Source organism: Macaca fascicularis, chromosome 9, assembly GCF_037993035.2.
Source record: "Macaca fascicularis isolate 582-1 chromosome 9, T2T-MFA8v1.1".
Taxonomy (NCBI): Eukaryota; Metazoa; Chordata; class Mammalia; order Primates; family Cercopithecidae; genus Macaca; species Macaca fascicularis.
Window position 1 is genome coordinate 97,694,231 of NC_088383.1, and position 27,904 is coordinate 97,722,134.

General features: G+C 38.1%; 1 protein-coding gene across 2 annotated transcripts; it reads right to left on the reverse strand.

The window, feature by feature from the left end:
• Window positions 1-200: 200 nt before the first annotated feature.
• ANKRD22 (ankyrin repeat domain 22) lies at window positions 201-27,060 on the reverse strand. Of its 2 annotated transcripts, none has more exons than XM_005565893.5 (6): window positions 26,906-27,060; window positions 10,717-10,908; window positions 7,464-7,571; window positions 4,615-4,692; window positions 2,142-2,240; window positions 201-1,882 (listed from the first exon to the last, which is right to left on the reverse strand). In XM_005565893.5, exons 1-6 carry the CDS (start codon window positions 26,924-26,926, stop codon window positions 1,805-1,807), a joined length of 576 nt encoding a protein of 191 aa, XP_005565950.1. In that variant the 5' UTR covers window positions 26,927-27,060; the 3' UTR covers window positions 201-1,804. The 2 variants fall into 2 exon arrangements, with proteins under 2 accessions (XP_005565950.1, XP_005565949.1); XM_005565892.5 differs by lacking the exon at window positions 26,906-27,060 and adding an exon at window positions 12,290-12,454.
• Between the last annotated feature and the right edge of the window lie 844 nt (window positions 27,061-27,904).

Genomic DNA, 27,904 nt, shown 5'->3' on the forward strand with positions numbered 1-27,904 from the left:
GATTCTAGTCCAAGCTTGTTGGAGGCTTTACAGCTTGTTGCTAGGAGACCTAATGGCTAGAAATTTCTGGCTCAATTTTCTGCCTCCAAAAATTAAAAGCTAGGGAGAAAATTGCATAATGTCATGAGCTTGATTAAACAAATTGTCACACATTTTATCCTTTAATCTTGACAAAGTTAATGTCAGACAGTCACCACAACTCATTCACAAACCACAATTTATTTCTTCAGAAAATTATTCCACTTTTACACAATTTCAAAGATGACAGTTGTAAATAACATTGGTACTATTTTGCAGAATCTCTGAAACAAAATCAAAGGTTTGTGTGTGTCAAAAGTATATTGTTGAAGGTATACTGGTGTGTAAAATTCACTTGTGTGGTTTTTTTGGTCCCCAAGGGTCACGTGGTAGCTCAGCTCAATGCCAGTGAATCTTAATTTATTAAGACACATTTAAAGACTTCAGAATCTATACCTACACACTACTACTTCCTTCATAAAATAAGTTTCTTAAAGCCCTGTACACAGTTGAATATATATTGCTGGATTCAATTTTCATTAGAGCTTTCAAGGATAGTAAATCTTTCATTCTTAGACTGTACTTGTTACCACATACAGAGAAGGTGGCTTAGTCCCTGTCTGCAGCTATGTGAGATTCAGTCTTGATTTTCAAAATTCAATCGTATTTTTAAGTGAGTTTATTTCTACTCTGTCTCATTCACAGAAGAAGTGGGACAGACATTTTGATATTCACAATCTCTCACTTAGACAAATAATCCAGATCCTACCGCATTATATAGCTCTGTTTCTTTTGAAGAACTTTATCCAAATAAGTTACAATAATATTTTACATTTATCAATAAAAGAAACAAAACTAACAAGCTTGGTAACCACCTTGTATTTACAAAAGGATCATGAAGATTTTTTTAAACGAACATTTGCATAGATAGTTGCATAGTCTTGCTCAAACCAAGATGGCTTTTATTTGTAAACCGAAATCTCTAGTGGTATGCTAGTAAACGAACTTTATGGAAAGCAAAAACAAACAAACAAACAAAAACTCTGATTTGTCAATTTGCCAGTTTCTGTGGTGTAAACACACTCACCATTGATACTTGATAGATGTTTTTATTGAAATTGCTTCATCAAAGGAATATTTACACATGAATCTCTAAGCCCACACACATACACATACCATTCTATACAAACATATATATTTAATAATTTGATTCTTCTGCTCAGTACTCAAAGGGGGCTGGGAGGAACAGTTTGTCTCCTAGGGCATGACATAGACTGGACAGTCTTTTTATAAGAGTGATGCAACTGGGAAGAGAGAACGCTGTTTCAGAAGATAACTCTGATCCTCTTCTTCAGGAAAGACTGAGTTTGGAACACCACGGCTTTCTTTTTTTTTTTTTTTTTTTTTTTTTTTGAGAGAGGGTCTTGCTGTGTTGCCCTGGCTGCTCTCAAACTGCTGAGTTCAAGTGATCCTCGCACCTCAGCCTCCCGAGTAGCTGGGGTTACAGGCATGTACCACTGTGCCTAGCTGAAACATCAGTTTCTGACTGAAGTGCAGACCACAACAACTTTAGTGTTTCCCTTAGAAGGATATGGCCATGGTGAACTTGACTGAGTAAACAATGCTGTAAATAAAAAGCTCTTCCAAAACATTAACCATGGTAAGCATCATTTTCCCCATAAAATGGTGGCATCCAGGTTAAGTGGCCCACAGACCAACAATCTAAAATGAAGATAGAATCCAGTCGTTAACTTTTTCTGTCTCTCCATCGGTGTGGTCACAAGGATTACCATGCTTTCCTTAGCATTAATTCAATCTGGGAAAATTTTAATCTCCGTGCAATATCCAGTGAGCTCTCACCATGCTGAGGGGGGAAAAATACAGTTATTTCCAATAGAGTGCCCAAGATCTCATAAATAGCTTAGACTGATTGACTCTCTGGGTTGGCAAGGGCTTTAAAAGGTAGTCAGTCCTAATAGTAATAGGACAACTTCATTCCTTAATGAAGATGATTAATTTTACTGTTGTTTACATTAGAGGCAAATAATTTACTTCAACATAAGGCCTAGATTAGAAGATGCTGCTGCTAGAGGAACCTCAGACCACGGTCCACAGACCCTTACCTTATTCTTTATTGTGGGGTCTGCACGGGCTTCCAAGAGCAGAGGGATAAGAGACTGGTTTTTCATCTCACAGGCATAATGTAATGCAGTACAGCCATACTGAAACACAAAGGGCCAAAACTTCAGCTCATAAGTTGGGCTTTCCACAGACCATAGCATGTGGATTCATTGGCAAATCCTTTTCACACTTTGTAGCATACGACTAAGCAGAAAAACAGTCTGCAAACCATTGATAGACAACTATTTCTAGTACTTAGAAAATTTTCTTCTCTGCCTCAATGTATATGTATGTGTCATATAAGCCATCAATCTCTGCCTTTTTGTTTTTTCATTTTCTGTTCTAAACTAAAGAATGCAACTTATAAAAAGCTGATGCTGAATTGTGCCAAGGTTTCTTTGCAGCGTGCTATATGCCTCAGTGATCATCACCTTGATCATGTCACCATATTTTCCCTTAAAGAGTCTCCACATGGATCTTTACATAAATATTATCCTCTATGGTTTTGATGATGATTCCTACTGAAGAAGTCGGGTGCTCTTGCTGCTGCAGGGCACCTACAAGATCAGTGCAGTTCTACAGAGATGTCTCCCAAATGTGATTTGTTACAGCTTTTATTATGTGTTATACGCTAGTGCATCTACTCTGTTGGTCCTAATTTAAAACACTACAGGTCAAAAAAATAATAGCTAGGGCGTTAGTGTCCAAACTTTGGCCTTTGGAAAAGTAGCCAAGCAACCATGGTGTTAATAAGTGAAGAAATAATATCTTTGGCTATCAAAACTAACAGAGTTAGCTCTGGATTCTATTCCCTACAAACACTTCTAAAATTATAGATCATGTTGCAATTATGTATTTTTATTAAGTGGTAGCATGACAAACGGAAGTTCTGGCTCTGAATTTTTTCATGTGAAATAGAGTCTAATTATCCCAAAATACAAAACACTGTTTTACCTAGAAAGTAGATTTTAATATTCAGATAGTTTTTGAAAAGTTTTTGGTATTAGAAATGGCATCTGTGTGTGTACATGCATGTGTCTCAATCTCCTGAATTCAAGTGATCCTCCCATCTCAGCCTTCCAAATAGCTGGGACTACAGGCGAGTGCCACCGCGCCTAGCTGAAGGAATGCAATATCACTATCTAGAGAGAGATACACATAAATAGCTGGGAAAATATCCTAGAGAAATTTTGGTTATGGGCACAAATTTTAAATCTATTGAATTTAAATGAAAAGACCCAGAAAAACCTTCAACAAACTTTTAACTTCATCTTTAATAATCTCTTACTTAATATATTTCAAAATTATCTAAAGAAATGGTAATGCACAGTAGCTGTCAATACAAATTTATCCAAAAGCTCTATTTGAAATAAAAGGAAAATATATATTTCGTAAAGTTATTTTTCTTGTGCTCTCTCTCTCTGTCTCTCTCTCTCACACACACACACACACACACACACATACACACACAGACACACACACACCTGCCTGCATTTAAACATGATACCAGCATAGGCAAAACCAAAATGATGTAAATAATTCATAGAAACAGGAATGGGGCCATGTTCTCTATTATAAAACAATGGTAATACACAGACGTGCACACACATAAAGTATGTTAGGCATCACAAACAGAATGTTAGTATTTTGGAATCAAATTTCCACTTGCCTACTTTTTCAATAAGGAACTGGGACTCCAAAATTTCATGCAATCATCATAAGCAAAACACCATAGAAATAAACTTGTCTTCCTGTGATTATTGAGTAAGGAAGATGAGTGCAAGAGCACAGAGGTGAAAGTGAAAACAAGACCTTATGCTTATAAACAGGAAGAAGTGAGTCGATGCTGCTACTGTCGTTATCACTGCTCTTACCATCGTTGGGATTTTTCTTTGACTTTTGTCTTATCTATCTTTAGTTTACACATGGGGCCTCGCATCAGTGGGTTGGGATTTTGGCTACGGAGGCAGTTATTGCCATTCAATGAGCACTTACTACATTCCAAGCATGTGCGAAGTGCTTTACATGAACAAGCCCGTTAAGATAAGTATTATCCATATCCCCATTTTACTGATGTGGATACTGAGAGTAAAATAAATTTACAACTTGCTCAAACTCATAGAATTAAAAAGTGGCAAGCCCAGACTTACTCGTGGGCTTTCTCACTCCAGCTTCTTAACTACTATGGCTGGTATTTTGTTATCAGAGCCTTCGTTTTCCTTAATGTCTCAACAACATTAAAGCCAATTCTTTTAAAAATGCTTTACAATCAATAGAGGTATTATTCCCATGAGTTCAGCAGAATATAAATAACCTCACGGTTGCCTGTCAGTGAGAAAAAAAGGAGAAAATAAAAGAAAACTAAATGTAAAACTGTCTAGGAAAATAAAGCAAGCAACAGTACAGATGACAAATACACTACCTACAAATACCATTTTGAATATTTTTTCAAAATGGCTAAAAGTATAAACTTACACAATCTGTAGCATTAACTTCGACACCAGCATCAAGTAGCATTCGTACAAGAGCCTCATTCTGCTTTGTCTTTGATACCTATTACAAATGATAATTATAAGAAAGGTTTATTTACAAATAGTTTCTCCAATTTATGCCTGAGACTATTTAATTAATAGACTGCATTTTAATCCCAACACTCCTATGCATGCATGCACCTTTCCTAAAATTTCCCCCAGCTTCTCACCCACCCCAATATCAATTAATTAAAGCCAGGTTCTCAGACTGTGGTCCTGAAGTAGCGGCATTGGCACCTAAGAACCTTAGAAATGTACTTCTCGCCGGGCGCGGTGGCTCAAGCCTGTAATCCCAGCACTTCGGGAGGCCGAGACGGGTGGATCACGAGGTCAGGAGATCGAGACCATCCTGGCTAACACGGTGAAACCCCGTCTCTACTAAAAAAAAAAAAAATGCAAAAAACTAGCCGGGCGAGGTGGTGGGCGCCTGTAGTCTCAGCTACTCGGGAGGCTGAGGCCAGAGAATGGCGTGAACCCGGGCGGTGGAGCTTGCAGTGAGCTGAGATCCGGCCACTGCACTCCAGCCTGGGCGACAGAGCGAGACTCCGTCTCAAAAAAAAAGAAATGTACTTCTCAGGTCCCACCCCAAACCTACCTAATTCCACTGAGGATGCGGCCTAGTACCTGTCTTTCCCTTCCTGGCTCAAAGCTCTGCAATTACTTCCCATTGCTCTGAGAACAAAAGTAAACTCTTCAGCATGACCTACAAAGCCCCGTGTGTTTTGACTCCACGTATGGCCCTGCCCTGGGCTCTTTTTCACTCTGCACCTCCTGACTCACTCTGTTCGAGTTACATTGGCCTTTATTAGTCTTTCATTCCCACCAGGGTCTCTCTTGCCAGAGAATCATTCCACAGGAAGTTCCTTCTGCCTAGAAGTCTCCTCCCTCCCTTCTTTGCCTGGCATGTTCACCTTTCATTCATCAGCCCAAGTCCCCCTTTCTCCAAGAAGTTTCCCTGACCCACCTGACCAGGTGAAATCCCTCTTTCTTAGCTATCCTAACACCAGTCGCCTTTCTGTATCATCTGCTTCATGGTAATTTTACATGTGTTTGTGCCATTTGATTAATGACTCTCCCCACAACCCTCTGACTCTCATGGGGTCAAGAACTATGCCTATTTTGTTCATCATTGTGTCCCTAACAGCTAGCACAGCATCTGGCATATAGGAGGTCCGTAATAAACATGTGTTAAAGAATTGAACAAATTAATGAAATGAACTAGGGCTCCTCAGAAATTCACTTTTCCTTCCCAGTCCCCTGAGATTCTGACCACAAGCCTGTTGGAGTCTTCCCCAACTTCCAGTCTCCTGAAGAAGCAAAGCTCTCCCTGCTTATCTGGGTATAGCCCTGGAGTTCAACCCTGTCATCACCTGGGGAGCTCCATTCAGTTATCTCTCCTTAGGCTTCCCTCTTGTGTCACCTCCTAAACGACCTTTCTCAGCCTACTTTTCTCTGAAATAACCCAATGCTTTCTTGTCTCCTCCCCTATCATTTCCTCTCATGTCACTTATTTTTTAATTCATCACAAATTTACAACTTTAGGCCTCATTAATAAATTGCAAGTACATGAAATTAGAGCTGAGCTATTCATTACGATTAGTATTTTTGTCCAGGCCTCCAGCCTCTAAACGTTGAACCATCTTAGAAGGTAGAGTGTGTGTCAATACATTCTGAATGAGCCTTCTAATCACAGTTGTGATTTTTATCTTTAGAATCTCTAAAAATGTTTGTAAATAAATGACAGATCCTCCCTGCCCCCAAACTACATATATTTAAATGCTATGTGCTAAATACACGATGAATTTTTAAAGAATTATTTGAGGATATGAGCAGATTATATTTTTATCAGTGAATTAAAGTTCTTTTCTCTCTCCTATAAATCCAAATATAAAAATCAACATTATCATGTTTAATTATAGTTCCTCAAATTCTGTAGCATTTAAATACCCAATGAAATAATAACATTTTTGATTGGCAGACTTGTTCCGTGGCTTATGTTAACAGGTGTAACCAATATTCGCAGTTTATCAGCTACAACAAGGAGGGAGCTTGGTCATTTAACTAGAGTAAATTATGCATCTCTTGAGTCATGTCTGAGAGGTGGAACTGGGCACAAAGGAAACCAGATGGATAAAAGTGAGTAAGTCAGTGCAGATCTGTTATCCAACTGGGAAAACTAAAACAAAAACCAGCTCAAGCTTCATCTTCTACTCCTCATATGACTGAATCCCCATACCAACTACATCTTTCTTTATTCAAGAAAATTGCTGTCTGCCAAGATTCATCCAAGCATGAAGAAATTCATCAAGGTAAAAATGGGCTTAAATTCTCAACAAGTATCTTCTGTGTGTGTCAACTTCTGGATGCAAACTCTTAGGATCTGTTTTTCAACACACCACCAGAAGAGTACTTAAAAATCAGAAAGTCAGATAGATAAATCCAAAAACACAAACTTCTCTTTTAAAAAAAAAGGAGAAAAAATATTAGAAGGGGTGTTTTTTAATATTCAGATTTTTTTTGCTCCCTTCAGAAAAGTCTTAGTTAAGATTAAATTATTTTTCTAAATCGACATTGAATGGATTATGTTACCATTGATTAACTATTTTTGCTACCTTTCTTCTTGCTGTATTTCAATTACAGCACTGGATGTATGTTGAACATGTCAATTACAGAATACAAACCAAAGGCTTCTTTTGTTATTATTTCTTTTCAACATCTTCCTGGCCTGGCAAGAGTCAATGAGTCACACCATTGATCTCCATATTTACCCTTTGCTCTAACAAGTGTACTCACCATGAGGAAATACCCAATAAGCAGAACAGGCATTAAGAGGATAATTAGTAGATAATCAATGAAGGTAAATTTTTTCTTCACAGCATAATGCAAGCAGGTTCTCTCTTTCTAAAAATTAAGAAAAGGATTCTTTACTAATAAAGCATTTCAAATCAAAATTTATTCAGATGGCCATCTCAAAAAGTTTCGTTTGTGCTTTTTATTTTTCCGGTAGCCATGGCATCTTTTCCTGTGGGATACATCTGATTAATGAATGCATGTTTCCGTGGAGCAGAACAGGGAACTTGGTCCAATGTAAAGGAAAAGCTAGGGAAGGGCTCTTGGAAGACAACAAAGGTGAAATGTACACAGTAGAGCTCATCACAAGACAGATTCTCACACCCATTTGGTTTCTGGAAAAAAGATACACTGAGATATAAACTTAGGACTGAATTTACTATGAAAATTGATAGTTATCCCTTAATCATCTACCATGTATACGATTATCCATTTTGTGGTTTGTTCATAGGAAAACTCTTAACCACATGGCTATTTTTCATGTTCCTTCATGTGCGTAGTCTAGAAGAATGCATATAACTCAATTTTATTCTTCAAATATGTGAATATTTGTCAGGTAATAGATGTAAACTTCCAAGGGTTGTGGGAGATGTGAACTCTTAGGGCCTCATAATCAAAGATGGACAGAAGCATGCACAAATAAATATAAGGCAAAACAGAAGGTGGTAATTGGAATACCAACCAAATCAGTAAGAGGAGAGGGAGCGCAAGAGAAAGAAAGGAGGTTAGTTTCCACTTATGTGAGGCACTGTACCTAAATAAGAACACTTTTTGTTTTTCTAATATTAAGGCATTTATATTTTCTGTAAAAAATTTTAGAAACTAGAGAAGAATATAACAATAGAATTTTAAATTGCCCATTATTAAATGGCCCAGAGTTAACTGTTGACATTTTGTTGTATTTTCTTCCAGTCTTTTTAAATGCATAAATGTGAAATTTTGAAATGTAGAATTATATTGCATATGTAATATCACTTCTTGCTTTTTTCAGTTTAGAAGTGTATATTTAGAATATGTACATTTTTCCATGCAATTCAATATTTTTAAACATATGATTGTAATGGCTGCATGGCTTAGTATTGAGTGGAACTACTCTGATTTATTTAGTCAAGCCCTGCCTTTTGAACATTTCAAGGTTTTTGAGGGTTTTTTGTTTGTTTGTTTTTATTTTTCTGTGAGACAGGATCTTGCTCTGTCACCTAGGCGGGAGTGCAGTGGCACAATCCTAGCTCACTGCAGTCTCGACTTCCTGGGCTCAAGTGAACCTTCAACTTCAGCCTCCAAAGTCGCCAGGACTACAAGCATGTGCCAACACACCTGGATAATTTTTTACTTGTTATTATTTTGTGTAAAGATTGGGGGGGGTCTTGCTATGTTGCCTACACTGGTCTTGAACTCCTGATCTCAAACTATCCTTCTACCTTGGCCTCCCAAAGTGCTGGGATTCCAGACATGATCCACTGCACATGGCCTGTTTCAAGTTCTTAACCTTTCATTTTTATAAATAATATTGCCTGAACCTGCTCATTCATAAAGTTTGGTCGACATTTCCAAATTTGTCCTTTGCATACATTTCTGAAAATAGAATTCCTGGCACAAAAAGTATTAATGCTTTTCATATTGTGCTACCAAATTGTGTTCTAACAAGACAATAATAACTTAAACTTTCTGATCAACATTTATTTTCTTTTTTAATCTTGGTCATTTTGACAGACGAAAACAAGGATCTTTATGTTTTAATTTAATTGCTATCAATAGAATCCATATTTTCTATAGGCTAGTGCTTCTGAACCACCAGCAGAGCTTTTTGTTTGTTTGTTTTTAAGGCCTTTGTTTAGTGCTTCTGGAAATAATTTATAAACAGATTTCAGACATGAGAAATCACCAGTTAAAATTATTAATGTACAAAATTAATATTTGGAGAAAATAAAAATATTAAATGCTAACACATTAGAAACATTTGAAAGTGGAAAATGCAAACTGAAAACTGAATGTATCCACTAAAGTCTTTTTCATGGTTTTTATGATACCAGAAAATCCCAGAAGGCTAGCTGAGGCCCTCCTCTTCTGCAAAGCAGAGATAAAAGCGTCTCCTCAGCCTTGCCCACAGGCTAACATCTCCTCCCTCCATTTCCTAATGAGCGCATCTCTTAAAAGAGCTCAAGAACCCACAGACATCTGTCCTCTGGCACTACCACTCACCGCAACTCCACATATCTGGTTTCACAGCAGTGATCTACAGAGATCCTATTATACTCTACGATGTCGTATATCTGTTCAATTCAGCACAGTCATGACTCGCTTTTAATCCCAACCAAATGTAAAATAGTAAGCACAAATAAAAAAGTCCAATAGCGATCAATTTTCTGATAGTACATCGTTACAATGAGCTAGTCTCCAAATGACTTAGAAGAGGCAAAGGGGGAATTCCAGTGTTTTCTCGCCTTGAATGCATATGAGTGGGTATAGGACAGTCATAATGATTGCAAAAAAATGACTTTTAATATTTATTCAGTGTAATTTAAACATTGCCTTCACTACGATGCAAATGCTAGATGTTCAGAAAGGAAAGGGCTCCACAAGGATTTTCACAGCAATACACACATAATCTTCTCTTCCTTGGTCCTGAAGGCTCCAAAGTAGCTAATATTGCATCTTTAAATATATTATTTACATCTTTTTGACTTCAAGTAACCTCTGGTTCATGAGCTTATTTGTCCTTGGTAAATTTCTCAATAGTACTCTTTCATTCTACAAGTACACTATAGGATCCTCTGGAGATCAGGGCATTAATACAGCAGGTAAAAATCTAACTAATGAAACAGCATTTCTTTTCCAAGAAATCTTTGCCATTGCTTCTGTGTTAGTGACAAGAAAGAGAGGAGAGGGAGAAAGAGGACGATGAAGACAGGAAGAAGGAAAAGAAAGAAGCTCTATCCAGCCAAATGAGTGAACCAGAGGTAAAAAGATGTAATTTATCACAAATTATGCCTGCTGATTGAACTATGTTTTATTTTGCTGTTTAGTCTAATAAAGTGTCCTTGCTATGTGTCAGTCTCTCTAAAGTAAAGCTAAGATAATTGTTGGTATTAGGAGCTACAAGCAATTTTAAAAATAACATGCACCACTTCTAGTGATTCAAGGAGAAAAGAATGACCATGAACAATTACACTCTCCTTTTGTGTCATGACCTCACCTGGTTTTTGAGGTTGACATTAGCATTTCTTCTTAAAAGGAAGGAAACGATTCTCACATGCCCTCGCCTGCAAGCACAGATCAGGGGAGTGTCTCCATTAAAGCCATCTTGAATGTTGGCATAGCTGCTGTCTTCTTTCACCCACCGCCACACTTGTCCAAAGTCATTCTGATAGGCCGCTTGGCAGATGGGCTGAGTCAGGAAAAACAAAAGCAGGTTTTTAAATACTGGCATAATTAAACCACAAAAAGGAAAAAAAAGTCATAACCCAATACATTAAAATTTAAATGTTTTAAAATTGTAATATATTGCTTTGTAGGTGAGATTTTCTGGTCTCGGTTATGCCAAACCTTAAGTCTAGATCAAGAATTAGCCCATGAGGAATCTCCTACATTTTCCTAAGTTTTCTTGGCACACACTTATGCCCATCAAATAGACAAATGGATGAATAAATAATGAAATACTACAAATTCAACTCAGTAAGGAAACTATGTATAGTGCTTACAGGTAGGTGAGCCTGTCAGAAAAGCAGACATTTTCTTTACTAAAGATAAAATACCTTTATCTTTATCTTTACTAAAGATAAAATAGAAAACAAACATATGGGGAAGAGTTTAGGGCAGCACTATTGATGAAATAAGACCTACATCGCACCCTGTATTCAAGGAGCTCAACAGAGCAGAAAAGACAGTTTTTTAAGGCAAATAATATACAAATAACAAATTATATGACTAACTACACTTGATGTTTGGTACCTTCCATCTGGGCCTCTGCCCTGAATACTCCCTCTGCATAAAACATACCCCCTGCCCTTCATCTGAATAACACCTAGCTCACCCTTGGTGTCATAACTTAATTTTCATTTTATCCAACAAGTCTTATCTTACTTCCAACATTCAGTATCTCTCCCTCACAGCAACTGACATAACCAAAACTCTTTTCTTAATTATGTACAATCATGCATTTCGGGCTAGCATGAATCAGGAGAGGTTTGAGGCAGTGCTGAGAAGGAAGGCACTGAAGTTCAGACTGTAAACCCCATTTGATTCACCGCTGTTTCCCCAGCATTCAACACAGCAAACAGTAAATATTTTTAGATTAATCTTCTTTACATGATGTTTTTCAAAAAGCATTTAGAGTAATACCTGGCATACGGATGGTGCTTAATGTATAAAAGTTATCATTATTGCTACTGTCGTTCTTTAATAATCAAGTCAAATCCCTACTGTGTGCCAGTCACAGGTACCAGAGAATAAAGAGTATAAAATACATCATCTTACCCATGTAAAATGTATCCATCAAGTGGGGAAATACGACAGAGACACTCACATGCAGAGTAAATGACAAGAAAAAAAAAACTTTTGGTATGGGTAGGTACATAAGCACCTGTGGAAATTGGGACATATCAAGGGGAAAGTCAAGTGGGTGTATTTGCTAATAAACTGAGGTTCTAACATAGCCAAATATCACAATAAGTGGACTATAATATACTTTTAAACCTAAAGACCTACTCATGAAAGAAACATCCTAACAGAAAATTAACTCAGCAGCAATTAAAGGCAAACTTCTGTACCTTAAAAATGAAATGAACGTGACACATGGGCTTTAAGTTTCAATAGAAATGCACAATTACACAAATCCCCTGTTCTGTCATCCTGAAGTCTTCCCTTTACTAAGCTTTCCAACAGGTGGGCACTTCAGCGTCTCAGCATACCGTGTGGCTGATGTAGAAAGGACTGGGGCAGTTGAAATACTTGTCTTGTGTCAGAAAAACAGGATGTAATTGCGGCTCTGTTACTACCTCCCCCGGTGACTGTGGACAATTCACTTCCCTACTCTATCTCAGTGTCCTCGGTCATTAAATGAAGGAATAAGTCAGAAGTTCCCTTGGGTTTTCATATTCTATTATTTCTGGGACTCTAGTCTCAACCAACAAATCTTCCACATCACTGCTGGAGTCTAGGGTTATGTCAACACAACAGTGCTTTAATAAAACCTTCAGTGACTTGCCATTGTCCTAGCAGCAATGCCCAGTCATTTGGATTTCAAAAATAAGTGAAACAAAACTAAATGCAACAAGACAGTGTTAAGTCACCAACTCTTAATTTTTCCAATTAAATGTATTTAAAACAATACTTTTATTTCATAAAAGATATTTGAACAAATACAAAGATAAATGAAGGAGATTTTAACAAAATATGTAAGAATATAATCACCAGAGGAGAAAGCAGTTCTTTATATTGGATAGATTTAGTTAGCTTTATAGAAAAATTCATTTTATTGTCCTTTTAAAAGATTTTACCATAAACTAGTGAAAATTTAATAATGGAGTGATTAGCAGTGGCCACTACTCATCAAGCATTTGAAAATTGATGGTCTACCATGAAGAGCTTGAAAACAAGTGGCATTAGAGCTCTCGTTCTCTTTTCTCAAATATTTACATTACTTAACAACATTTTAAAAACTAGAATATTTCATGTAGTAATCTGGCTTTCCAGCTTCTCTTTAAAAATGGAAACTTTTGGGTGGGCGCAATGGCTTACGCCTGCAATCCTAGCACTTTGGGAGGCTGAGATGGGTGGATCACCTGAGGTCAGGAGTTCAAGATCAGCCTGGCCAACATGGAGAAACCCCATCCCTACTAAAAATACAAAAAAAAAAAAAAATAGCAGGGTGTGTTGGCTGGTGCTATAATTCCAGCTACTCGGGAGGTTGAGGCAGGAGAATCACTTGATTTGGCAGTGATCCGAGATCATGCCACTTCACTCCAGCCTTGGCGAAAGAGCAAAACTCTGTCTCCAAAAAAAAAAGAAAAGAAAAAGAAAGAAAGAAAAAAGAAAGTTTTGCTAACATTGGACCCATATTCCTGTAGGATACCAAATAACTGGTGCTTAGTGGTGGTGACTCCAGTTCTCCATAGTCCCCTCCACTCGCCATCACATTACACTGGTTCACTTCACTCATCTATGTTACCCTCCTGGTAACATAGACCTCCAGGAGCTCTCTGCTTAGGCTTCTCAAAATCTTTACTAAGAGGTAACTAAAAAGAAGAAGAGAAAAAGATGGGGAGTTGTTCTGCAAGAGTCGCTCAGTGCTTTTGAGGGCTTTCTCAACCCAATTTGAGCAATATTACATAAAATACTAACCCTGTCTTATCTTTAGTCTTTCTTAGGCTTCCTAGATCCAAGACACAGAGTTACCAGGAAGCTAAGTGTCTCCCTTCTCAGTTGAGATGTACAAGTACAGTCATGCTTCACTTCACGACAGGGATACGTTCTGAGAAATGTGTTGTTAGGTGATTTTGTCATTGTGGGAACATCATAGAGTGTACTTACACAAACCTAGGTGGTCGAGCCTATTACTAATATGGTATACCCTATGGCTCCTAGGCTAAAAACCTATACAGCATGTTACTGTACAGAATACGGTAGGCAGTTGTAACACAATTGTAAGTATTTGTGCCTCTAAACATAGGTGAACATATAAAAATATACAGTAAAAATATAGTGTAAAAGATAAAATGGTACACCTGTGTGGAGCAGCTCCATTATAATCTTACAGGAACACCGCTGTATATGCTGTTCATCACTGACTGTGAGCTCATGTGATACGTGACTATAATTTAATGTGAGAGTCGCACTAACAGCTGAAAAGACTCCATGCTGTTAGGAACTTTCGGTTTCCACTAGGGAGCAGCACAGCGTAAGAAAAGCACTGACAGCGGACAGAAGGGAAGTCCAATAGAAAGTGCTGGTTGACAAGCCAGGAATGAAAAAGAGAAAGGACTGTCCATTTGGGTTGCTGGAAAAGCTATCATAAACCCCTTTTAACTCCTTAAGCTCTGGAATTTGGGGGCACCCTGGGTGTAGAAGAAACACACTTGAGAAATTATTATAATAACTCTATCCCCTAATAGTCTCAGAACCCTTATGTCCATCCTCACTGCTAAAGTGCTACTTCAGATCTTCATCATTCTCACCAAGACCACTGCACACAATTCTTTCAATCTCAAGTATCCCATATGCCATTTTTCCAGCTTCATCTCCTACCACTGTCTTATCCATACCCTTGATCTAAATAAAGGTATGTGTGTTATTAACAACCATCTCCCCAGCTAGACAGTAAGCTATATAAGGGCACTGTGGCTACATGAGGCTACATTGTGTCTGTACTGATTCATCATTGTACCCCCAGTATCTAACATAGTGCCTGACGCATGGTAGGCATTCAATATGTACTTAGTAAGTAAGTAAGAGAAGGAAGAAATTATAAGATGAGTTAACAGTTATTGAGTAGCTCATTTATTCTACTTTAATCCTCACAACAACCCTATAAAGTAGTATTAATATACCTATTTTGCACAGATGAAACTAAGGGAAATTGTCTTCCTTGCCCAAAGTGACATAGTTCACAACTGGCATGGCCAAGAGTCAAATCAAGGGGAATGACTGCAGGATGCATACATTCTATCTCCAATTACTTCAGTCTTGAAAATAAGCCTTCAAAATGTCTTCTGGCTACAAAACTTCACATTTAAGGTTTGTGTCCAGAATTAAGCTACAGTCTATACTCAAGATATTGATCTGTACACTTGTGGCATTGGCTTGCTGGTGCTTAGTTATACATCCAAACTCCTTCTCCAACCTGACTTGAATCAGCAATATCCACCAAGAGATAAGAAATGTCATCAGAGAGCCTGCAGGAGAAACCAGAAAAAGATAAGACCCAAAGGCAAAGGAGTGAAAGTTTCAAGAAGGAAGACAGAAAGATCACTGGATGTGATCATTAGCAGCCATGCAGAGGCCAATTTTCATACAGTGATGGGGCTGAAGGAAAAATACAGAGGCCTGAGCACATTGTCTATGAAGAATTAGAGGATGCAATTGGAGAGGAATTGTGGTCAGTTTGGCAGTGAAAAAGCTGTTAGTGAAAGCTAGAGACTTCAAAGAGGTGGGTAGCAGTGTCCAGCCAACGTTCCACACGTTTGTAGGCAAAGTGGTGTCATCAAGTGGTTACAGATCCAGGCTCTGGAAACAAACTCTCTGTGTTCCAATCTCAACTCTGTGACTTAACAGCTGTGCTATTTGGACAACTTACCTAAACTTTTCATGCTAAGTTTCCTTCTGTTTTTGATAATCATGCCTTCTTTATTAAGTTTCAGAAAGAATTAAATGTAACTGTGTAGATGAAGCACTTAGCTCAGATCTGAGTCACAGTAAACCCTCAATTAATGTTAGCTACTCTTATAATTATTAAAGCATAAGGAGTCAAAGAAGATGGACAGAAGTGGTTATGAGAGGGTAGATAATTGCTCAAAGAGAGTGAAGAGATGATAGGATAGAGAGTATTAAGATGGAAGCATTAGGAAGGAAAATTCTGGCTCTAAGGCCAAAGCAAGGGAGAAAAGAGAGCTATATGGATGGAAAGAACTGTAGACTGACTGAAATTTTTTGCCAGAAAGTCAGAGGTTTGATCTTCATTGATTATACTATTATATATTTGTCATAAATAAATAGATATAGCTAGATAACTGATATGGTTTGGCTGTGTCTCCACCCAAATCTCATCTTGAATTGTAGCTCCCATAATTCCCACATGTCATGGGAGGGACCCAAAGGGAGGCAATTGAATCATAGCAGTAGGTCTTTCCTGTGCTGTTCTCATGATAGTGAATAAGTCTCACTAGATCTGATAGCTTTATACAGTGGAGTTCCCCTACACAAGCTCTCTCTTGCCAGCTGCCATGATTGACTTTGCTCCTTATTTGCTTTTTGCCAGATTGTGAGGCCTTCCCAGCCATGAGGAACTGTGAGTCAATTAAACGTCTTCCTTTATAAATTACCCAGTCTTGGGTATATCTTTATTAGCAGCATGAGAACAGAGTAATCCAATAACTAAATAAATAGCATTGACATTTAAATAGATGAATAGATTAACGACAGGAGATGTGATTGAGACAAGGGTAGATGAGGCTTTTGAGCATGATGGGGAAGATTTTGGCCCATCATAATTAAAACTGTCTACATGAAATGAATAAAATATAAAATGGCATTGAAAACCAGGTTGTAGAAACATAGTAAGAAGATGCAGTTGACTGAGCTTGCCATGTAAGTTTGCGATTTTCTCCAGCAAACCTAGATGAGGGAAGAGTACAGAAAGTGAAGAGGCTAAGAGTGAGGATTAGGAAACATGTCTGGCAGGAAGAGAAATGAGAGGAGAGTGGTTTACCATTAAATTCAGACTGAACGAGCATCATATGTAAGCCAGATAAAGACAAATGAATTTGCAAAAAGAGAGAGAGAAGCAAATAGAAACACAGAGAAGGATCAGGGCACAGTTCATACATGTGGTCTATTAGAAAAGTAACCAGTTAAGAAGTTATCATGAGAGATGTTACAGATAAACTGTCTAGGAATGAGAAGTCAAGGGTGGCCTTGTTGGGTATTTGATTTGGAGTAGAAACACAGGTCAAGAAGGGAGAATGAAGCTTGTGGATGTTGAGGTCACTGAGGATGACCCTGGGGGACAGAAAGAAAGGGGAACTTGTGCTCCAGGGAGGCGGAAGTGGGTCCTGGAATACAGTGGACAGAGGTGAGAATATAGAGAAAGGGCCATAGGCAAAGATTTCAAGTAAGAAATTGAACCATGGTCAAAAAATGACAATGGTGACCAAGAAGCAGACTGAATCAGCAGCCGCCATAAGAGAGGGTGTCATAATGCCCAGGAAAAGCCAGATTTCAGTGAAGGCACAGAGGAAAACAGACTAGTAGGTGAGGAGGAGATTGAAGAGAAAGAGTATTTACCAGCAGGGTGCATGAGTTCCCATGGGTCAGCTGTTCCCTGTGAACAGCACTCCCTAGAGCTGTGCTCTGGACAACCTGAAAAGCTAAGACACAGGATTAATAGGGTCCACTGACTAACTTTTCTCTTCAGCCTCATCTATCAGTCTCCATTTTGCTCACAACTTTGTGGTGATTTCTGGGGCATTCCAGGTTCATTTCTGTTTTCTGGCCTTGACACTTGCATGTGACCTATGTGGTGGGCTTCCTGCTAGACCAGATCAAGTATCAGCCCATGAATCACCTCCTCAGAGAGGCCTTCCCTGACCACTCAGCCTCCCAGCCCAGGAACTTTCTCTCTCTCACATCTTCCTGTTTTATCTTTTTAAATTGGACTAATTGGTATTGAAATTGGGTGTAATGTGCCCAATTTCCTAGAGATTGAGGTATCTATGACTTTTACCTGGTTTTTAAAGTGCCCCTCAGTGTGCCAACTGTGTATAAACCACTGCTGTTCTGCAAGCTCTCCCATCTCTGGTCAGGCCAATTTCCTCACTTCTATGTTTGGGCTACCTTCTTGCCACCCTTACCTTTTAAATTGTGCTATCTATTCTTCAAGGCTCATCTCATGGTTCATCTCCAAGAAATCTCTTTCATCTTTCTTACCTGCAGCAGGAAATATACAGAACCTCAAGCAGCTCATTGGCCTTAAATGAGCTAGTGGGTTAAATTTAGTCTCTTTAACTAGACTATAACCCTCCTGAAGTTAGGCTTCCATAAGGTCAAGCACCCAGAACATGGATAAAGTCATTTGTTGGTTGACACACTGATTCATCCAACCTGGCTGGGAAGTGAGGCTAGGAAAGGGGTTGATGTTTACAAGGTAATAGATCATGTAAAGACCAGGACAATATTTTGCCTCAGTGGTTCTCAACCTTGGCTAAGTATTGCAGTCATGTTTGCACCAACCTAATATTTAAAACATGACCCAGGCCTCACTATTGACCAATTAAATAAGAATCTGTAAGAATAGGATTGGGGCATTAGTGCTCTTTAAATTTCCCTGGTAATTCTGATGGACAGTGAGGGTTGAGAATATCTGCAAAAGTAAAAGAAACAAGCCCCTATAATGGAAGTAAAAATTTAATGTAATATTATAGCTTTTAAACTCATATTAGCTAAGAAGCATTCAAAACTCTGGAATAATGGAATATTAGGAAAACTCTTGTGTGTCCTTTCACCTTCCCACATGTCTGTCCTTAAAAGTAGCCAAGAATTTGGAGGTAAAGTTTCACTCTGTCCACTTTCCATCTTACTTGCCCAGGCACTAAAATTTAAGAAGTGTCCATGGGTAGAGTATGACGCACCCGGTATGTTGATGATTAACTAAAATAATCAGCATGTTGATGATTAACTGTATGTATTACTTAATAATGTTTTGCACTGCTCTAAGTATAATAGATATCACAGCTGAAGAAATACTTAGTATTATCTTAATGGTGTAGAAACATCTGAACAACTTGTACCATTATGGATGTCTTTAAAAGCAAAGCTTCCCCCAAATTACCCTCACTTTTTGGTGCTGTTTCCCTAAACTATAATGGAGCTTCTGTAATTCCCAATCAAAGGAAAGACCATGTGGAACTTTGCCTGTGGCTCAGAGGAATTGGTTCACTGTTTATTAGCCATCTCTATGCTACAAGCTCCCCTCACTTAAAATGTTCCATAAAAATTTCTGAGAAAGATTTGTAGGTTTTGGAGCAAAATGATTCCAGTAAAGAGCCTTGCGATTCATGAAATGTCTTCTCAGAAAAGGAAGGAAGATATTTTTCTTTCTCTTCAAGTTAAGAAACCTTGGGGAATGATAATAAGCACTAATTTGATTTCTACAATTAATCCCAAGCCTTTGTTTCTGATGACTCATTCTTCACATACTGTATTTTACAAATTCCTTAGTAAATTTCTTCTTTCAGACAAATAAAAAAGGCACAATAACTTTTTTTAAGGCAGTTCTAGGCCCACTCAGTCTTTATGCAACATGGAGGAAGGTCCCAGCACTGGCTGGAACAAGTAGAGAAGTCATAGTTCCTCATGAACAGTAGCAGAAGGGGAAATAGAAGCAGGGCACATATTGATCTATCTTTTCTACTCTTTATCCTGAAAGGTCTATTTGAGAACATGATGTTATGTTCCTTGCCAGGAAACTAAAGAAAGCCCATTGCCACACTTCTGATTCCAGGACATCAGAAACTCTGAGGTCATGAGGACCAGGGGAAAGCAGAAGAGCCTTCACCTCCAGCGATGAGGAGAAAGGGTGGAGGAAGAGTGGGCTCTGGCTGCTAGAAAATGGCAAATCGGAAGCCCTGATATTCCCCTACTACCCTCTGACCACCACAGAGGTAGGCATAGAGAAGAGAGAAAGCAGTAGGGTGCCCATAACTAGGTAACATTCAGTTTTACAAAAGGAGGGAGTAAGAAAAAAGAAAGAAAAAGAGAGAAAGATGAAAGAAAGAAAGAAAGAAAGAAAGAAAGAAAGAAAGAAAGAAGGAAGGAAGGAAGGAAGGAAGGAAAAAAGAAAGAAAGAAAGAAAGAAAGAAAGAAAGAAAGAAAGAAAGAAAGAAAGAAGGAAGGAAGGAAGGAAGGAAGGAAGGAAGGAAGGAAGGAAGGAAGGAAGGAAGGAAGGAAGGAAGGAAGGAAGGGAAGGAAGGAAGGAAGGAGGAAGGAAGGAAGGAAGGAAGGAAGGAAGGAAGGAAGAAAGGAAGGAAGGAAGGAAGGAAGGAAGGAAGGAAGGAAGGAAGGAAGGAAGGAAGGAAGGAAGGAAGAAAAGAAAGAAAATTTTCTTTGTGTTCTTCTTCCATTTCATTGGTGTTACTACTCCTACCTGGCTAGTTTCAACCCACCAAGGAGAGGGCACTGAACTCAGAGTTGGGCAAAATTGGCTTTCACAAACCAGTTCAAGCTGACTCTAGCCAGCTCCAGTCAGCTCCAACACACCAGCAATAGGAACTGGCATGTATTTCTGTTGAAGTAAATTATAATGGAGACCAGTCTTTTCTGGGCCAGACAAATCCATTTAGACCTCATAAGTGACCTTGCTCAATTTGCAAACATAAGCAAAACTTACCTTTGGGTATTTCTTATAAATTTCTATATTAAAGAAAAAGGAAACAAGGTTAACTAATCCGAAGCCTAACTTACATAGAGACTTTCCAGCAGAATCGACCAAATAAAGCAACTATATAACTGTAACCAATCAAATATTTTATTTGCTTTACTCCCTTGTTCACTCCATAAAAGCCTTCTCCTTGCATTCCCTCCAAGAAGACCCCAAACCCCAGCTGTCCAATTCATGAATCAGTATTTGCTCAAACTCTTTTGAGCTTAACTGTGCCTCAGTTTACCTTTTGACATCCCAAGACTTTTCTACACAGTCTTATTCGTAACGTAGAAGACAGTTTGACTGGGGAAGGGCCCAGGATTTGAACTCTCAGAAGCCAATGTCTCTAAACATTTAATGGACCCAAACAGGTATTTTAGCATTAAATCTCTAAATGTAAGTCTCCTTTGAGAAAAAATAAAAAATAACTGTTTTGTCCTGTCCTCTTACAAAACTTGAGAAAATCACTTTTCTCCTCACCACTTTTGGTGCTCATCAGCTCACTTCATATACAAAAGTTGAAACTCCCTAAGTTTTCAATTTTGCATAAAGAAAAATGTGTTTCCCCCTCAATCCCAGAAAATCTCCTGTTTGACTAAATGCTTATGTTTCTTGAGTGTTACAAGCTCTAAGGGTGCTCAAAGGAGGTTGTCCTTTAATATTGCCTTCCTTCTCTAGCAAAACCATACCTTCTTATAATGACCTGGTATCCTTTGTTATCTCTACATTCTTTCCATATCTAAACTCATCCCTTCTCTTGGCATTAAATACCAAGAATATGCAGACAAGTCCTAAATTATTACCTCTTGACCCAGCCTCTCCTTAAAGGTACATTTCCTGTATTCATCTTCTATCCCCACCTAGATGTCTCACGGGTATCGCTAAGGTACCATGTCCAAATAGAACCCTGAAACGCATCCTTCCTTCTGCCCCTCTCTGAGTGTTCCCATCTCATCAGCACCACCAAGTGCTGGCTGGCCTAAGGCAGAATCCTGAATATCAACTTTAATTTCTGGCTTTCTTTCACTGCCAACCTACAAACCAGGAAATCTTTCAGTTAAAAACTTATCTAAAATTCATCAATTAGTCTAATGCAACCATCATTATCACTCCATAAACTACTGTAACAGCTTCCTTCCAGGATCCAGCTTCACCTCTGGCATCTCTCCAATTTATTTTCCCGTGCTATCAGAGTGGTCTTTTAAAACCCTAATGGTCATATTATTCTTCTCTTAAGATCCTTTACTTACTTTCCATTGTGTTTTGCATAAAATCTAAATTTCTCATCTTGGCCTACAAGACCTGCTTGATCTGGCCCCTGACACCCTCTTTACAGTGTTAACCACCATCCTCATTTTCACTGTTATCACAATCACCTTGAACCATTTCAGCTATTTCACCATTGGTTAATAAATGAACAACTGGAGCCTCATTATCAGTGTTAAAAAAAGCTACATATGAAGCTTTGTGGAGTGTTTTTTTTTTTTTTTTTAATTTTTCATTAACTTCAGCATAGGACTTCAACAGTTTATCCTTCTGTTTCTTTGAGTCATATATGGTGGTCATTTCAACACCATACTCTTTTTTTATTGTTTCTTTTTTTGAGATGGAGACTCACTCTGTTGCCCAGGTTGGAGTGCAGTGATGTGATCTCAGCTCACTGCAACCTGTGCCTCCCAGGTTCAAGCGATTTTCCTGCCTCAGCCTACCAAGTAGCTGGGATTGCAGGCGTGTGCCTCCACACCTAGCTAATTTTTCTGTTTTTAGTAGAGACAGGGTTTCACCTTGTTGGCCAGGCTGGTCACAAACTCCCAACCTCAGGTGATCCACCTGCCTCAGCTTCCCAAAGTGCTGGAATTACAGGCATGAACCATCGCACCTGACCTCAACACCATACTCTTCTATAAGACATTTTATACCTATACCACTGTCCAATTTATCCAAAAGCTTGACTTTCTGTGTTATAAGTATACATAAATGCTTCCTTTTTTTCTTATTACTGTTACCCATAACTATCTGCAGACTTTTTTGATATTTTCAGTAGTATATTTACATCACAGAGTAGAGAAAAATAACAACAACAACAGAAAAAAAAACCACACACACAGAGAAATACACATAAATCTTGACCCCATTAAGGCAGAGTGGCAAATCTGCTGTAGGCTCATTCATCCTGCACAGGTGCCATTTTTTACCCTTTGTGGACTTGTTTTTGGGGATTTTATGGGAAATTTGTGGGAAAATCTGGGTGTGCAAGAGAAAGATAACACAGCTGAAAGGGGCTGGGAAAATCTTTTTTCTCTTGTTAATGCTTAATAAACTGTGCATTGTGCACCTGCATTTTGACTGTGACCCTCATGATCACATGAGGTCAAATAGGAAATGTTCTACTTGTTTCATGTTTGTGCTCAAAAATTTGGGGTTTTGGAGCACTTCCACTCAAATTTTCAGACTAGGGATGCCCAACATACATATATATACCAGGAACTAGCAGATGCTTGAAATATAATATGTACTCAATAAATATGGTTGATTAAACATATGGATGAGTTAATGACTAAATAAATGTATACAAATTTTCAATCCTGGTGTCTTTTCATATGCGAAAGTTATCATTTTCTTTCTGAACTGTTGTGACTTAGCACAACATTATAATTTGTAAAATTGCTTTCAATATACAAGGAAAGAAGTAGAAAACCAATTGGGGTGAAAATGCCTGATGCTCTTCTTGCATGTGTTGTTGAATACCAAAATCCTTCTAGGAATTCATACATAAACAAAGTAGATGGAGAGAGTTGGGAAGATTGTGAGAATGCAATTTTTCCCCATTGTCTCTGCCTTGCCTTTCTCATATCACAGAATGACACGATGTTAAATGTTAAATGTTAAACCAGATCTCATTAAGCTCTCTTGCTTTATAATATTAAAACTGTGACTCAGAGAGGTTAAATGACTTCCTCTCAAGTCCCATGAAGTTCCTGGCACAATCAGGACTAAAATATAGGTTTTCTTGACTTTCAGTCCAATGGCCATTCAATTAGTCACATCTCTATTCCTGTACCCCCTGACTTCTCCTCAACTGTACCAACTTTTCCAATAAAACTTGCTTGACCTAAATTGCTCTCCCTAGGCATTGTATATTTCAAGACAATCTTTCTGTTTTTTGAACTATATTTCCTTTTTCTGGAGTAACATCAGCTTCTCTGAAAAACATATCTATTGCCAAAGGATTAATTTTAAGTTTGTGTGTGCATATGCATGTGTGTGTGCGTGTGTGTGTGTGTGTGTGTATATCCTTTTACTCACTGCCTTATAATGAAATCTTCCCAATGTTTAAAGGAATACATCATTTAAGATATGATTTTCAAGAAACACTTTTTGGCACCTATGTCCGCAGTTGACAGAATCAAAAGTCTATAAAGATTCTTTAAGTCTTCTAAGTGTTAGTTCCTGAACTCTTTTAAGTTCTCAGCATTTTTCTTCTTTCCAATTTTTGTACTACTTCACAATGCAGCAGTTCTCTGTTGCAAGGTAGGAGTAGAATGTACCTCATTGGACCTGGATTTAGTTTACCCATTCTTTCCACTAAGGGAACAGGGCACCATCCTAGTTAGAACAGTGGCAGAACAGCAGAGTGGTTAAGACCAGCTCTCTTACGGAGCATGACATATCTGTTGAAATAACAAGTAGTCAAAGAATTTAGTAGTTCAGCAGTGATGTAAGAAGAATTTCTTTGAATGAGTAAACACAGGACTCATCCTAGCCACTAATCTCCAGCCAATAAGCACTTTTCAACTGTATAACTATGAGCCAGTGACTATCTTTTCCTCAGTTTCTTCATTTGTAAAATAAGGATACTAAAAGTGACTCTTATAAGATTGCTGTATTAAACGAGTTAATACATATAAAGTGCTTAAAATAGGGCCTGATATATAAGAAGCCTTAAATAAATGTTTGTTGCTATTGTAAATATTATGAACAAATATATTTGATAAGGGTTTAAAAGAATCAGCCTTGTTTAAAAGTCCATCTTACACAATTGGAGTTACTTATTCAAAATTAGGGCCTCTCACAGAGCTCTAAGCTTATCCTCTAGTGCAGATTTCAGGACCAACTCTCTGGGATCCTCCCTCATTCTCTCCTTCTTTCTTAAAAATATATATTGTGGCCGGGCGCGGTGGCTCACTCCTATAATCCCAGCACTTTGGGAGGCCAAGGCGGGCAGATAACGAGGTCAGGAGATCGAGACCATCCTGGCTAACATGGTGAAACCCCGTCTCTACTGAAAAATACAAAAAATTTGTCGAGCATGGTGATGGGCGCCTGTAGTCCCAGCTACTCGGGAGGCTGAGGCAGGAGAATGGCGGGAACCCAGGAGGCAGAGACTGCAGTGAGCTGAGATCGCGCCACTGCACTCCAGCCTGGGCGACAGAGCGAGACTCCGTCTAAAAATATATATATATATATATATATATATGTGTGTGTGTGTATGTGTGTGTATGTATGTGTATATATGTGTATATATATGTGTGTATATATATGTGTGTATATATATGTGTGTGTATATATATATTGCATAACCATTAGCACTGCAAAGCTCTAAGGAAAAAATGGTAATCCTATGTCCCCAATCTAAAGGAGCTTCCCACACTCAAATTGGGGGAAGTTTTTTTAAAAAATAGATTCTTCCAGGCAACATAGGACCAGGGATCCAGCAGGCTTTTTCTTGTCCTTAATGAGTAGCTCACAGTCTTTATTCTTAGGAAACACAGAGCAAATGGTGTATAACAAATGAGTAGGCTATGTTTAAATATTTAAGAGATTTAAGAGATTACTATTTAAAGGTCCTACTTCCAACTTTCTACGTCAGAAAGTTGAATGAAAGGTCCTACTTCCAACTTTCTACATCAGAATACCTGAGGATGAGACTAGGCTTTTTTTTTTGTTTGTTTGTTTCTTTTTCCAAATCATATATAATTCCCGCATGCCATCTGAAAAGCAACCAAAATGCAGAATCTTAGGTCCCAGATCTACAGACTAAAAATCTGCATTTAAACAAGACCTTCAGAAGATCTGTATGCACATTAAAATTGGAAAAGCACTGGCCTGTGGTAGTCTTTCTTTCTCAGGATGGTGGTAAACAAATCACCCCTGTGTCAGAACCACCTGGGATGCTCCTTCTAAAAAGTATACTTTTGTGTCCCACCACAGACTGAGTGAAACAGACTCTGGGTTGGAGTCCCTTGAAACTGCATTTCAGACAAACTTCTTTTCCTGACACTTGGGCAATCTAAAGTTTGAGAGTTACCAGAGTAGCTTTTAAGAGCACTACATGTTTTGTCATTTTCATGTATATTATCTCTTCATGAGACTAAAATCACTGAGCAAGACGTACCTAGAGTTACAAACCAATCAAACAGTACGTTTGCACACACAGAGAGATATACACACACGACATTAGAAATAACTGCAAATAAACTGTCTTTAATACTGGGAGATCAAAACTATCCAAGGAGGTTCCCCTGAGCATCTGCAATGAAATGCAGATTAACCAGTTAATTGTGTCGGAGAGGAGAGGTTGTAAATTATGTATAATGACATCATTACACCTCTTGTACTCTTGTCTAAATATTCCTTGCTTGTACTTTCTTGAAACATTATTAAAAATCCATTTGATTCTAATAAGTTACTTCCAATACAAGTAAAAGTATAGCATCAGATGTGAAAAGAAAATAATCAGATTATCAAAATATATTGTTATTATTCCTCTTCTTCATAGTGATGGTCTTTACTAATAATTACTAAGGGTGAATTTCCCTTCAAATACCAAGCTGAAAGGCATTACTCTGGTCATGTGGTTCCATAAAAGAGGCAGTCAATCTTTTGGATATTTAGAAAATCCAATTGGGTAAAATTTTCTCTTTTTCTCTGAGCGTTTGTCATGAGAAAAGCACAACTGAAACTCAATTTTGCCCAAATTATCCCTGCAAACATCCAGACACTATGAAATATGTGTTATATTCATCTCAACTTAGATCTAGCTAATATTTTAGAATTACAAAATACTTTGTCTTAAACTATTAAGAATATCAAAAAGAATAACACATAGGACTTTATTTTTTCTGACTTAATACTCCCCCAGGGAGTTTAACAGACAAAACAGAAATATATTAACAGGGATAGACAATTGCATTTGAAAAGCATGAGCAACTTTTAACATCTTTGGAACTCTGCTTTCAGAAAGGTGATGTACCTCGGAGTATAGGATTCCCATGCTGGTCCTTCACAGGCTTACTTCACCTCTACAGCTTCTTGAATCTTCCAGAAGTATTTCTGATGAATATCAAAATCCTTCCTGGCTGAGAGGAAAGTCCCTAGAAGTCCAAGCTGGTGGCAAGGCTCAGGAGTGCTTTTCTAGCAAACACCTGTCAGTGCTTTTCCAGCAGCTCAGGGAGCCCAGCCCAATGAAACAAAGGCACTGTGTCATGTGTAATGACCCAAGCCTGTATCATCTAATGTTACAACCCTGAGGAGCCGGTTTCTGAGTCATATTTGCTCTGCCAGTGGTAACATGCAGGAAAGAAGGAAGCAAATTAAGGGAGGAAGAAACGTTCTTACACTGGCAGGAAGGACTCAGGGTTCAAACCAAGGTACTGTATTTCACACATTTCCTAATCAAAATCTGGTTTTCAGCGGTCATTGAGAAAGTCTAGAGACCAACCAACTTACTTGTGAGAGCCATATGTGTCTGCCAAAGAACTTGAAAAAATAATCTACAAAATTCTCAGCCTAACAATTAACAGTTTTCCAGCTATTTATGCAGTTTTGTAAACTAATAAATTTACTAACATAATAAATCTTAAGTTGTTTTAAATATTCTAATACTATTCACACATTTAGCCAAATTACTTTATAATATTCAATTTAAAATCATAAGTCTAAAATCAAATACTCTATGATGCATTTTAAATTGCATCATCAATTTATGTATCAAACATGCTAGTATGCCAAATCTCTTAAATATCATAAACATTTTATATGCTACATATAATATTAATTATTCACACACTTTCTCTGAACTGAATACAATCACATCAAACTTTCCTAGAACTGAAACACCCAACCGTCTACACACCCATTATCATCATGGGAGCAGCCCAAACGCGCCCTACTTTGTCAAGTTACTTTGTAGCTATAACAGAGTTGAAAATTGTAAGTCATTCAGCCCAGGCATGCACAATTAAAATGCTTT

Excerpts from the sequence above, each read along its gene's own strand:
- ANKRD22 (XM_005565892.5), bottom strand. The coding sequence starts at position 12,316 with ATGTGTCACGTTCATTTCATTTTTAAG. Across the intron at positions 10,909-12,289 it reads ACGTTCATTTCATTTTTAAG|CCCATCTGCCAAGCGGCCTA; the intron begins GTACAGAAGTTT and ends TTCCTGACTCAG. Across the intron at positions 4,693-7,463 it reads TTATTGGGTATTTCCTCATG|GTATCAAAGACAAAGCAGAA; the intron begins GTGAGTACACTT and ends CATTTGTAATAG.